Genomic DNA, 13,525 nt, shown 5'->3' with positions numbered 1-13,525 from the left:
TTGATTGGTTTACTGGATTTTCTCCAACCTTTTTGATTGGCCAAAGTAATTACTTTGGTTTTGGTTTTAGGACACTCAATTGAAAACTGCTCTAAACCAAAGTAATTCACTAATTACTTTCGACACTCAATTATTAGACAGCTTGAAATGCTGAGTATGGCTGGTTCAGGTTGGCTTGGGAGTCAAAGGGTTAAATAGTGTGGAAAGCAAGATTTTATTGCCAAATATAATAAAGTGGACAGGGAAATTTGCCCTGTCATTCCTCACTTTCTTGAGACCTGAAACAGGCTAACAGAAGATTTTACACTACAGTGTACATTGTTTATGGCATAAAATAACTTATTGGAGTTTTGCCTTTGTTTGTTTGTTTGTTTATTTTTGTAGAATGAGCGTGCAACACTCAATAAAGATGAGCTTAAAACAACCTCTCAGGCTTTAGACAAAATACACATGCTATGCGTGCAGGAAACCAAGAAAGGTTCTCAATTGCTGGCTGAAGTGGGTGTCCTGTTCCAGTGTATAAGGTACAATACCATGGGGGAGGAGCATCCATTGTCACACACCATCTGTATATATTTGTTGAGAGCCCATACTTCACAACTGTCACAAGTCATGCACAAAAATTGAATGTAATATCAAAAACGAGAGAGAATATTTGTTCCTTAATTCTCCAATTGCAGGACTTGAAGTTGGCCCTGCTTAATCAAATTTCACTTTATTTTGTTCAGATTTCCTGTAGTAGCCATGGGTTTGCTTAAATGGGTTGACTTCACAGTCTCTGACCCATCTTTCTTTAAACTTCTCACGGACTCAACACCAGTCCACTTGGCTTTACTGGATGAGGTGAGTTGCAGCAGTAATGAGTATTGCTTGGGGCATACAAAATCTACTTTTTGAGTCGTGCCTTTGTGCAACATAAAGAGGGGAATGGAGTGGTGATGGTTATCTGAATTTTTGTTCGAAGGAAGTACCGGTAGGTGTTGAGGGGCAGTTAGACAAGCTAAATGCTTTTCATAACAGGTCCCTTTAATCCATTGTCTCCAGTGCCCTATAATTCACCATTTTTAAAAAGAAAAAAAAGGGACTTTTAGTTCGTAAGTAATAAAAAAGGTGTTTGAATTGAAAAATTAATTCTGTCAACAGAAAACCATCCCATGCTTTAGTGCATACCGGTAATAGCAAATATGGAACCCGCATAACTAATTCGGGCGAAATCCACTAAATACTGATTTCTTCCTAATTCACACCAGTGCATTAATCCTTAAATTTATATTTCTCACTCACTCATTCCAGATAAGTTCCTGTCATCCCCTTCAACACCGCTTGGTGCATAATGTATTGATTCGACTTTTTGAGTCACCAACGCCGTTAGATACTTTAGTTGAGGTAAGCATAAGCCACGATTAGTGTAATCATTATAAAAAGCTATTGGATTCGAGTAGGTCGCCTGTGTAATAATTGATCTTCTCTTTCAAAGCGTAACCACTGTCCATTGGGTTTGTTTACTTTATGAATGAAAGAAAGTTTTACCATGACTTAAGCTCCAGGTGATTAAATTTAAGAGTGGCTTGTTCTCTCCTCGGGATCCGGCTCTCCAATCTTAGTCTTTACCAGAGCTCTACTGAGATTTCAAGGAAGGGATGGGGCTTACATCGGATTTTCCTCGAAAACCGTCTTCGCGACAGAAAGGAATTCTAAATTTGTTATTGCGTTTGAAATGCTGTGTGTCCAACTTTCTTTAAACAAATCTTGCTTCTGTTTAGTGGGCAATTCAGTTAAAGAGGGATACAAAACGTAGACGGAATTGGAAGCAAGATATGGTAAAAGCACCTAGAGCATTTAGAAATCCATGTTATATCGTTTGAAATCCATAACCTCCTGCGGACGTTGTGAACCTACATAACATACTATCTTTCAAACTTTTGCCGCTTTAGATCATGTTACTAAAGAACAGGTGTTCTGGTTTTCCTCGTGTCTATTTCTCTTGGAATTCGAACGAGAGTCAGCCTGGAGCGTGTCACCTGTTTTTGTCTTATCCGGGAAAATTTTGTCACGTTTTCCCTTCTTTGGCTGTCTTTCTGAACTATACAGCCATATTCTTTTGGGCTTGATTTTCTTTGAACCTTCCCTTCTTGCTGTTGCAGATGGAACTCTGCTTCCTTAGTGTTTCCGCAGTGGAAAGAGGTGAATGTAGATCCGCACATTCTGCGCGAGCACGTGTCATGCAGAGCGAATCCGCCCCCAGCAGTATATCTTGCTGCATCGTTTGATACCGAAGCAATACTTGATAAAACTTTACGGAGGGGCCTCACTTGTTGCTGTTGACTGCTGATTTTCGGAGCATATGTAATGATAGACGAGTTACCTTCGAAGTTAGAGTTGGAGGCTGTAAGCTGACAAGCACACACTTTTTCTTCCTTCATTGCCTCTTGGCCAATTACTTTTGCTGTAATTTCAAAGGGTTCTTCGAACTCAGTTACAACTGTAAGACTCCTTTCCGTGTCTTGATGTTTTCCTGCCCCAGTCCTAAGGCATGATGTTTTAAATGCAGCTGCTGTTGGTGTTATTGTTGTTATTTTGTCGTCGTCTGAAGTCGATGGCATAGGAACGAACCTCCTCATTTTGCTTTCAGCCGACGGTGGTAGTGGTAGGTCTGTGTGTAGGGAAGGGTGTCCTGTGAAAAGGGTTGTGTCGTCTCTGTCAACGACCGGGTTCCTTGTAAAATCCCTCTCAGTTAAGTAACATTGTTCCTTTGTTATTCGGAAACACTTGCTTTCCTTCAATCGCCGATGACAGCTTTCCGTCATATGGCACAAGCTTTTGCCAAATGGCTTTTCGAAATCTGCCTTGTGTATCCTCCGTTTTCTCAACTTTGAGTCCAATATTCCCAATCTTAATCGAACGTCTCTTCCCTTTTGTGAAAGAAAATCCCAGTAGTTCTCCGAATCAACCAAAAACATTTTCCCTTGGTAGCAAGCGACTTTCTTCCCATTTCCGCGCTCGTGATCCCTTGGGGCATGCGCGGGGCCATTTCTGCGCGATTGAACATCTGTCGTTTTCCCTGCCTTTCTCCTGCTATTGCGTAACGTATTCTTTGCCGTGAACCTCTGCATCAATAAAAATGGGGGATTGAGTGTTTTGTTATCATTGCTTGCCTTTGTGTCTGCATCTTCTGAAACTAAACATTCTCGGCTTTGAGTCGTGGTGAACCTCTCCCTTGCCCCACTCATTTTGTATTGAAAGCGGAACTCATTCTCTAAGTCTGTAGTCTGATTGTGTCCAGGTTTCCCAAGTGTCTGTACATTGGCGTTTTCTTCCGTCGCAAAGCTTATTTTCGCCTGACATATGTTAGATACAACTTGTTCAGGATCGTAATTTTGAGACGAAAGAACATCCTTCTGCGGTATGTGCTTGTTGTCTTTATCATGCGTTCCATTTCTTTCAAAACCGTGAAATTTAAATGCTCGCAGTTTGTGCAGCAAGCGACTGGCAAGATTGAGTGAAATGCAGATTACGGTTTCTATGGTTGCGTAAATGACGAGAGGTGTCAAGAGCAGGATTTCAATCACGTTCGGAAAAGAATACAGTATTGTTCTTAACAGTGCGACCATCATCCAGGAAGATGTTTTGTTTGCTCAATTATGACGTCATTTGAATGACTGCGCGTAAACAGAAGCGCACGTGCTCTTATTTTTATCATCATTCGTTTGTTGTTTAGATTGCGTAAGTGTCGTTCAAAATCTCACAAACATCAGCCCTTCAAAGGCAATTTCTTTAGCCAATAATTCGGCTGTCAGTGACAAGGGTGCTTGCAGATATAGATGAGCTACCCCCGGTCTGCCCTCCTTATCCCCTCCTCATTTATAAACACAGACTGTTTTTCCAAATCCCATGATGCAATACGTGTTGGGGGTTCTTTACATAAAAACAAGACAAGGTATTTACTTTTGGGACTGTCTCATGCTTCAGTTAGCTGGATATACATTGTTTTAATGCAAAAAAACTCCCTAAAATGAACTGTATTATGGGAATTGCGAATGACAGTTTTTGGTACTTTAGTAACTTGTCGCTGTGTAATCTGACGCAAATTAATTGTTGAAATCAAAACCTAGAGCAAACCAAACTTAATCGATTTTCCCAAGGGACAGAGTTTAACCACGTCTATTAGCGGAGTCTCATCACCGCGCTTACAAGATAAAAATTAATAATTGATTGTACTTTGAATATATTTATATAGATATTTGCGCCTTATAAGCTCTTAAATTAATAATAATTAATAATACTTCATTGAAAAGTTTGTTTTGGCTTACTGGTTTATTCTTCAGCTCGAATTCAAGAAAACAGTTTTAGACAGAATGATTCATCTACTGAGCAGAGGTTATGTGATGGCTGTTATTAGCTATATAAACAGCTGTCTTGAGAAACAGAACACAGATAACTCGTTGATAAGACACTTTGTTACTGAGGTAATTATGTAAATGTGCTCTTTGGTTTATTTGTTTGTTTTAACCGGTATCCCTCTGGACTGAGTTGGTTAAGGGGCCGATAACATGGGCCGGGTTTTTCCGGTTAGGCTGTTTGGCTCATTTAGCCGGGATCCCGGCACCTCTGGGAAAAAACACCTGCAACAATAGCCCACTTTCGATATATTAAAATTCAGTCCTAAACAAAAAGCATCATCTCGAGGCTCTGGGGAATAAACTCATACAAGTCTTTATATTTATTCCCCAGAGCTTCGAGATGATGGCTTTTGTTATTTTATTATATCGAAAGTGGGCTATTTGGCGATAATATGATTTGCGGGCCATCCCACGTAGCTGGAATCCTTGCATCGCTATCTGGGGATCCCGTCTAGCCGGAATTAGATTCTTACACGTTCTATTTTTTTTTTTTTTTTTTCAATGGAAGGTGCACTCTGTTATAAGACGCATCATAAACTCTCAATCTTGTTTGTGTCAAGTTTGCATATTGAAAATCACGCCCAAATACTCAGTTATAAGACACATCCTAAACAACAGGAAATTTTGGGACCATGTTCGCTTATATTTCAACTCAATCGTTCAAATTCGCTAATTACAGACATTCAACAAAAACAACAGCGAAATATTGTTCGCGTGAGGCGGGCTCGCCAGCTCACCCCGTGGTCGGCTCCCCTCGTGTAATACCGAGCTGAACCGAGCTTAGCCTGCAGGCTTAGCGGGCCAGATCGGCTCGCGTAATCTCCCCATGAAATTCGGACTACCATGCGGGAGATCTCAGGCTGGCACCCCTGGCGGACAAACATTCAGGCTCTTAAAATAATATTTGAATGTGTGGTGCTAAATACATGTAATTTCATATATTTTATTGCGGGTTTTTGATCATTCAAAGCGGAAGTGATCATCGCAGTTTGTTAAATAGCCAGGGACAAAATACGAACTTGCAAGAGATCATCTCCGAGATGGCTTGATACTGCTCAGATGGCCGGTAAAGCAAGTGTCGCGTGCAATCGCGCGGTCATGGGTTCGAGCCTCGTTCAAGCCTGGATTTTTTCGTGCTTTTTTTTTCCGACTGTTTTTAAGCCGCACTGCAGGCTCGGGACCACAAAGTAATGGACAAGAGTGCCTTCTAATAAAAAGAGATAACTGAAACTATTTTCTTTCTTATTCGACTACTTGGTTCTTGTTGGACTTAACCCTTATCTCGATGCTTAAAGCGAATTTCGAAAAACGCACTTCATATGAATTGTTTTCCCTTCTCTTACCAGGTCCTTGAAATGATAGCTCCTCCATACTCGCCCGAGTTCATCCAGGTTTTCCTTCCTATCGTTCGTAACGAAGAGATCACAGGTAGACTACGCAATGCTGATCGCACAGATGACGTCTCTTTGTTTTTAGGTGAGCTGAGACAAGGAGTAACAAATTAAGATCACTGGTAATTGTATTATCTACGTTTTAAATATTATCAGTTCAATTCCTGTTTGTTTTACTGACTTTGTTTATGCACATCTTTTAAAGAATTTAAGATGTTTTTTATGCTATTCCTGAGATGCTAGCCTCTCCATCACCTATAGATGGTTTTCACTTGACCTCACAGCAGCCATTCTCTATTTTCGAATTCCCCATAATACACTTTGTTTGCCCCCAAATTTTGCATAAACCATTGTTTTCAAATACTCTTGGGAATATGCAGTGTCCCCAAGAGCATTTGAAAACAATAGTTTATGCAAAATTTGGGGGGCAAACAAAGTGTATTATGGGGAATTCGAAAATAGAGAATGTTGCTGCACAGAACAATAGAGAAAAAAGTCTTTTAGGGAATTTTAGTCTATTATAATGCAAAACATGAACCATAATTTGCTGTTGTTTTGTGCACCAACTTAGCCGTCTTGTCACGTGACTTGAAACTATCCATATATTCAAACGCAAGAGTGCCGTGGTCTTACATTTTAGAATTTTGTATAGACTCTTGTCACGTTACCAAGTGAACTTAGCTTTTGGACATAAGTTTTGGATTTGTCTTGATCATGAATTATTATCTTTGAATTTCTTTTCTCTTTCAGCTCATTGTGCTCAACAAACAGGAGTGTAGGCAGTGAAGCAAGGACTACTCTAGAAGGAATACCCTCTCTGGGTTTTTATCCTAGCTGCATGTTTTCCAGGCTCTCTTGTTTTCTTTTCTGAAGAGATATCTCGAGGAGGGAACATGGGTGCTTAGGAGCTCAAAAAAACGTTTCAAGACATAATAAGCAATAATAACAAAAACTATATTTAAGCGTGACTCGGAATACATAGAAAACGTCCTTGGATGAATGGAGACCCCCAAAATGATGCCATTGTTTCGTTATCAATCATATAAGCGCACTGAAGGTATTTTTGTTGCCTTTAGCTGAGGATGGAGAGGGGTTGAAACGGATTGAACTCTGAAAGAGTTCTTCGGCTTTTTGGATACGCTGATATAGCCAAAAAACATGCGGCTAGTTCATCCTGGTGAAATTCTTTTGATATCCTCTCCTCGAATTGTCAGCAATGAATAGCCGAGAATGTCAAGTGCCGTAGTAATTGGGGTGACTGTTAATCCAAGCACATCAAAGCAAAAAGTGTTGATTTTTCGTGAGAAGGGCAAACTGGAGTGCTTGTGGAAAAACCTCTCAGAGTGGAGCAGAGAGCCAAGACAACCCACATGTGTTGCCGTACCCGGGACACGCTTTTGGAGGCCAGTTTTCTCACCACCGCGTCAACCTGCTCCCTAAATTAAGATTTGGAACTTATGCGAGTGTGACAATACGAATACATTCGCATTTTTACAGTATTTGCTGTAAAAGAAATGGTGATAATTTGCCAAACGACCTCAGTATTTGGACATGATGTCAACATCAACAGGTTTATGCAAAATCTAAAAAATGTGGATGAATATTTATCGATGTATAATTTTTTTATAAATTAACAAAATGATTGTGATGTAAATATTTCTAGGTAAATACGTGTATTTAGTCCTTCAACATTAAAGGTTATTAACGGAGAGTTAGGTCTTTACCGAAAAATCTCAAGGTGAGGCCTTGCCGTGGGTGTAAAGTTGTAGCGGAAGCCTCATCCCATTGATGGATGTTCGCATACACTGACTACTGTTTCCTGTGGTTGGCTAACGGAGACTCTTACTGGTCAAAGAAGTAGAGCAAAAACCAATAGAACAACAGCAGACCTGGTCAGGTTCAAAGTGAAATGCACACACCGTTTTGCGAAGCCCATGTTGCACTCGAAACAGAAGTGTGAGTCGTCGTAGCGTGCTTATCCGAGAGACCATTCCAGTCCTTACAAAGTTAATTCCTTTCTGTAGCCAAAACGGGGTTAGTTTGTGGTGTAAAAGGTTCAAACTCTAGCCAGAATATTGGCTTCCTTGCTAACTAAAGCCCGGTTTTCACTAGCGACGCAAGCACAAGAGCGCTTATTTCACCGTGAAAACGGGCCTGACACAAGCACAAAGCGCAAGCGCACGAGGATCAAAATCTCTCCTTTTCCTTGTGCTTGCGCTTATGCTTGTGTTCGCTTGCGTTGTGTGAAAACGGGACGTTCCAATGATGAAAAAGACCCGTTCCAGATTCCACTCGTATAGAGCCGCGTTGTAAGAGAGAACACGAAAGTAGTGAATCTTTGTTTTGTGTCGTATGCTTGTGCTTGCCTTATGGTTCGTTTTCACTTGACACGACTCTCTTGCGCATGCCTTTTTGCTTACGCTTGTGCTTTGCGTCGCTAGTGAAAACCAGGCTTAACTTTTAAAAGTGCGTTGTAATCCCAGAAAGACTTTCAAGGTGAGGTTGCTGCCCCAGGCACAATCGGTCTCCAACTGTAACGATCGATGGATGAATAGTGAAGAAGAAGGCGTTTGCTGGGCTGTCATTACGTGTTTTCTCTGTCTGGTGGTGGACAGACATTATTAAGTATTGAAGCTCGCAAGTCACCTGCACCTGGGTGTTGCGAGTGTTAAGTGTAACGTAGTTGTTCTTACTGTTCTTTCTGAAAACGCTGTCTAAGTCCTTACGGTTCGTCTGCTAAGCTGTCGTTTGAGTCACAAACCAGGACAACACTAACCCGGACGATCGTACCTCACTTAGTTATGATAAATAATATTTAAGTATCATATCATGATATGACTCCTAGGTTCAAGCCATTTACAATATACAATCTCTTTACTCTTAAACCTAAGAAAAAGAAGCACGCTACACTACATCACAAATTTCTAGTTTCTTTTGAAAGAAACTGTGGTGCTGCGTCGGTGGGAGAGTGAAACAGAAAATTTTGGTTTTATCAAACGTGTTGATAAAAATCGAATTATCACCGTTAACGATTTGGAAAACTGACGTTTCGAGCGTTAGCCCTTTGTCAGAGCGAACAGAGGAATTGTGGGTGTTGTTAGTTTTTATGCGGGTGTGGAGGAGCTTTGCCATTGGTGGAAATATGGTAACATGAATTTGTGATTCCAACAACACCCACAATTCCTCTATTCACACTACATTACACTCACTTTTCATTGCCACAGCCACTGCTGTGAATAAAATAGTTGGTTAAGCGCCCATTGACTCCATGGAGACTGAGAGTGTTTTTGGCTTTACGTGTTTCGTTGGTGCAGGGAAAGTAGTAATGGCGTGCAATGATACATCTTTGTTACTCTTTTCGGCATCCCGAAGGTGTTGCGGAAGCGGTCGGCCAGTTTTCTCTCTATTTCACTTATGTGTTCATTTGTGGTGATAAATGTGAAATGGTTGGTGATTTTGACTGATTGTTTTGGCCCTGACATTTTGCCGGGGTTTTGATTGAAGGGACTAGTATAATCAGGAGGCTATTAATATGGGCTCTTGGTATTTTGCAGTGCGCGTTCAGAAACAGAAACAGAAATATATTTGAAGGATCCCGGCCCGGGGGATTGTCAGATCTAAGGGCCCTTCTTACCAAAAAGTTGCCAGTGTTTTGTTGCGTTTGACTAACAAAAGTGGCAGTAGAGGAGGCATTGGGCTGGTTTCGGGTTTTTTCGTTTGATAAAACCAAATTTTCACATTTTTGATAGTTTTCTGTGTTCTACCGTTGCTATCGACGTACATTTGAGGAGATAATTTCAACGGAAGTTAGCATTTCCATTCGCGTATATCTTCCTCTACTTCTACCTTGTATCGCACTCATCTGGACAATTTTAAGCAATTGTCTCTTATCGATGTCTGAAAAATTCAGGGGGCTGTGCGATGCTGGTACAGTGCTCTTAGTACGAACTGATCTATGAAGCCACTCCTCTTCTTATTTCTCCGAGTCAAAGGTTATCTCTGAATCTGATGATGAAGACATTGGGGCTTTAAATGATCAAATTTTTATCCCTTGAATTTTTAGGTTTATCACATAGAATACCAGGAAAGGTTGAAAACGCCGTTTACCGTTTAGAAATATCTGCATTGCTTCCGGAGCGATTTCAGCTTGAACAATGTGTAAAATATGAAAATGAGAGGAATGATGACGTCATTCACTCATCCCAATGTATGGTTTAATAGCTCGTTTTGTTCGTTTGTATGGAATCGATGAACAAATTGTGAACCTAATTGGGGTGCACGGGATATACGCCACTTGCACTAAGAGGTCACGTGACCAATGCTTCCTTTAAACAGTGAGTTGTAATCTTGCTGTTGCCAAAAATTGGCAAAACACATAAAAATTATCTTACACGCGAAATTTGAGAGTTAGCGCATTCAAGGGAGATATTTTATGGTACTTTGATTTTTCAACAAAGTAGCATGATTTGTCTTGTCCGCTATGTTGGAGGGCATACTCTTGCCCTCCAACATGGCGGCCAAAACTACTTTTTTCTTATATCTTGTTAAATGTTTGATAGTTGAGTTCAGATGTGCCATAAACGTTACCACATCATCTTTTCAACATTTTCCTTGAAGTTCAAGTGCAAAATTTGTGTCAGAAAGCGGTAATTCATAATTTTAAAAAATCAAGTTTTGGTCACGTGACCAGCTACGGACTTTCTCATTTTAAGCAAATGGTGCGGGTTTGAAAAACCAAATCACTATTATTTTGTTTAAGAGATGACCCACTAATAGTGTTTCGAAGGCAAAATCATGTAACTTTCATTTTCATAAAAACGATGTCACATGACCTCTTAGTGCAAGTGGCCTATTGCCTTTTGCAAGTCAGGATATTTTTGGTCTTTCATCACCAGCTACTGCCTTTACTGGACAACGTGGACGTCCAAGATATTCAATTCCCAGAGATCAGCTGGATTTTCTGATCGGCAGATGCTTTTCCGTCGTCGTTATTGCAACTTTGCTAGGTGTCAGTGTTCGGACTGTTGAAAGACGCTTGTTCGAATTTGGGTTGAGTGTGAGATTAACACACTTGAACGTAGACAACGAAGAACTCGACCATATGATTCAAAACATCCTAACAGTCAGAGTTCCCTAAATGATATTTTAGAATAAAAAAGATGTTAATGCTGGTAAGCAAATACTGGGCAGCGCCTGGGAGGAGAGCGTGACTTCCCATCACGTGACTACCTTATTTGGCTCTTTCATTCATCCCAACATGCGAGCCTTCTCGGTTTGACATTTTCAAAGCTTAAATCGTTCTGTTTTTTTCTGTTCAGCAATTTAATCCCTCCCTCCCCCCAGTTTTGCTTTCTGGTTCTTTTGTATTTTATTTCTTCCTTATGAGCTTATTGTAACCTATTTAATAGTTCTCCTTAATAAAATATGGGCGGGGAATTGCTGCCTGCCGCACCCCTTCAGCCCTGTGCTGAACCCCCGTTAGGGAGGGGGCATATTGTTACTTTGCTGGACTGGGTTAACTTGGCCCCAGGCCATTATGCCAGCCACTATGCCCGCCTTGCAATACAGGCAAGAGGCACCCCCTCAGCTAGTTGCCAAGGCCCCTCATCCGGTGGTCCATACCGGCGGTGGGTATTATCTGCGCCATGCCAGTACATTCCCTGCCCCCTCGTTTACGCCCAAGTTGTGTGTATTGTCTTTTACCGCGCACCAAAGTATATTTAACACCGGGTACAGGCAAATGACTGGATTTCTGAGGAGCAGAGGTTTGAGAATTCAACAGTGCAGAATAAGAGAAGCAATGCGGAGGGTCAATCCAGCTGGGGTCCTCCTACGGGCACTCGTGCTTAGGACAATACACACACGACGGTACCAAGTATATGGACCACTTGCGTTGTGGTATATAGATGGTAATCATAAGCTAATAAGGTATCATACCCTTATTAATTAATTAGTGATTCTAATGTCTATTGTTCTTCTTAATTGCCAGTACTTTATTAGGTTATTTTTATCAGGAGAATAAAAACCACCACTTATCCCTCTCTCAGTTCATTTATTCACTCCTGCATTGTCTACTTAAGCATATATCTTACATGATTTCCATTCTCTCTGCTAACTCAACTAGACCTTGATAGTATGGGAGATGTTATTGATGTTATTAAATTCTTGATTGAAATTTGCTTTACAAAATATCTCACTTGGGAATTATGTGGTTATTTGTGAGGATTTAAGTTTCCTTTTTAGTTGATGTCTAAGCGTTGCAGGGTATGTGTATACGTCATAAGAAATCAATATGATAATTTACACAGTGCCTCCAGTGTTGAAATTGGTGATAGACATTTTATAAAAATATTTGAAATCCGATCAGTGCTTAAATTCAGTTAAAAAGCACGGGTTAGATTTCAAAAAAGTTTTCATTATTTTTTTTTTAAGTGATTATTTATGTTGTATGACTTCTTCAGGTGGAGGTTTGTAATACATGGACAACAGTCCGAACACTGACACCTAGCAAAGTTGCAATTTCGACGACAGAAAAGCATCTGCCGATCAGAAAATCCAGCTGATCTCTGGGAATTGAATATCGTGGACGTCCACGTTGTCCAGTAATTGCAGTAGCCGGCGATGAAACACCAAAAATATCCTGACTTGCAATAAGGCAATCCCATGCACCCCTAATTAGGTTCACAATTTGTTCATCGATTCCATACAAATGAACAAGACGAGCTATTAAACCATGCAGCCAACCCAGCCTAAAGTGTAAGGCATCCACTGTATTTGGGTCAAGGCCTCCTCCTCTAATTTCCCGAATAAAAATTAAGTAAAAGCTCTCGCAAGTACCCAAACGCTATCACTCTATCCGCCATCTTAGATCAACGCGGTATATTACCTCGACCTGGTGTCTCGTGCTCGTAGTCACCAGGCCAACTCGAGAAAAGTTGTGTCCGAAAATTAGGGCTACTAGCGAAAAATACACCAGAAACGAATCGGAAATGTAAAGTATTCAAAACTAGTCGGAAAATCGAAAAGCTCCCCGAAACCTGACACAACCACAGGCTCCCCAAGCTGAAAATACTTGTTGTATGCGACAGTTTGTGTATATAGAGAATTGTACGGCAAAATCACCGATCGTAAAAAAACTGTGTAAATAACTATTTCATTTGAAATAAAGTTTTCCTACCTCAAATGTGTGACCAACTTTCTCTTTTGCCGAGTGAAGTGATCCGGAAGGCCGTTACTGAAATAATAGGAAGGCCGGTAACTCCATCTATCGCCGGCCAGACCTCACTCCACAAATCGTTTTCTCCTCCACAGCAAAAGTCCCGAATCGCAATAAAAACAACAGTTCCATAAAGCCCAATAAATTTCACTCCAAATACGTGTGTTTCGGCAGCCGAAAGACTCGTGACGAAGGAAAACTTTGCCTTAAAATTCACCTCTTCGGCTTTCCTCAGAGGCTTGTGACCGGGCAGTCAACAACGGAAACTCGCAAGGTGGTTTCAGCCTCAACTCTGATTGGTTCATTTGAATTTGACCGCGTGCTGGCAACACGACCGTTGTTGACTTGTGACCGGGCAGTCAACAACGGTCGTGTTGCCAGCGCGCGGTCAAATTCAAATGAACCAATCAGAGTTGAGGCTGAAACCATCTTGCGAGTTTCAGTTGTTGACTGCCCGGTCACAAGCCTCTGAGGAAAGCCGAAGAGGTGAATTTTCAGGCAAAGTTTTCATTCGTCAC

At 41.0% G+C, this 13,525-nt stretch overlaps 1 protein-coding gene across 1 annotated transcript in view; it reads left to right on the top strand.

The window, feature by feature from the left end:
• Positions 1-7,502, top strand: part of LOC138021500 (negative elongation factor D-like) — a 24,899-nt gene extending 17,397 nt beyond the window's left edge. Inside the window, exons 11-16 of the mRNA XM_068868393.1 lie at positions 385-524; positions 729-843; positions 1,294-1,386; positions 4,326-4,466; positions 5,747-5,876; positions 6,542-7,502. Coding sequence (XP_068724494.1) covers positions 385-524; positions 729-843; positions 1,294-1,386; positions 4,326-4,466; positions 5,747-5,876; positions 6,542-6,570 — 648 coding nt within the window. The 3' untranslated portion in view covers positions 6,571-7,502. The remainder of the gene's footprint in view (positions 1-384; positions 525-728; positions 844-1,293; positions 1,387-4,325; positions 4,467-5,746; positions 5,877-6,541) is intronic.
• Positions 7,503-13,525: the final 6,023 nt, after the last annotated feature.

Source organism: Montipora capricornis, chromosome 10, assembly GCF_036669925.1.
Source record: "Montipora capricornis isolate CH-2021 chromosome 10, ASM3666992v2, whole genome shotgun sequence".
Classification (NCBI taxonomy): Eukaryota; Metazoa; Cnidaria; class Anthozoa; order Scleractinia; family Acroporidae; genus Montipora; species Montipora capricornis.
Note: the sequence above shows the minus strand (reverse complement) of the source record. Positions and strands in the feature narration are given on the sequence as shown.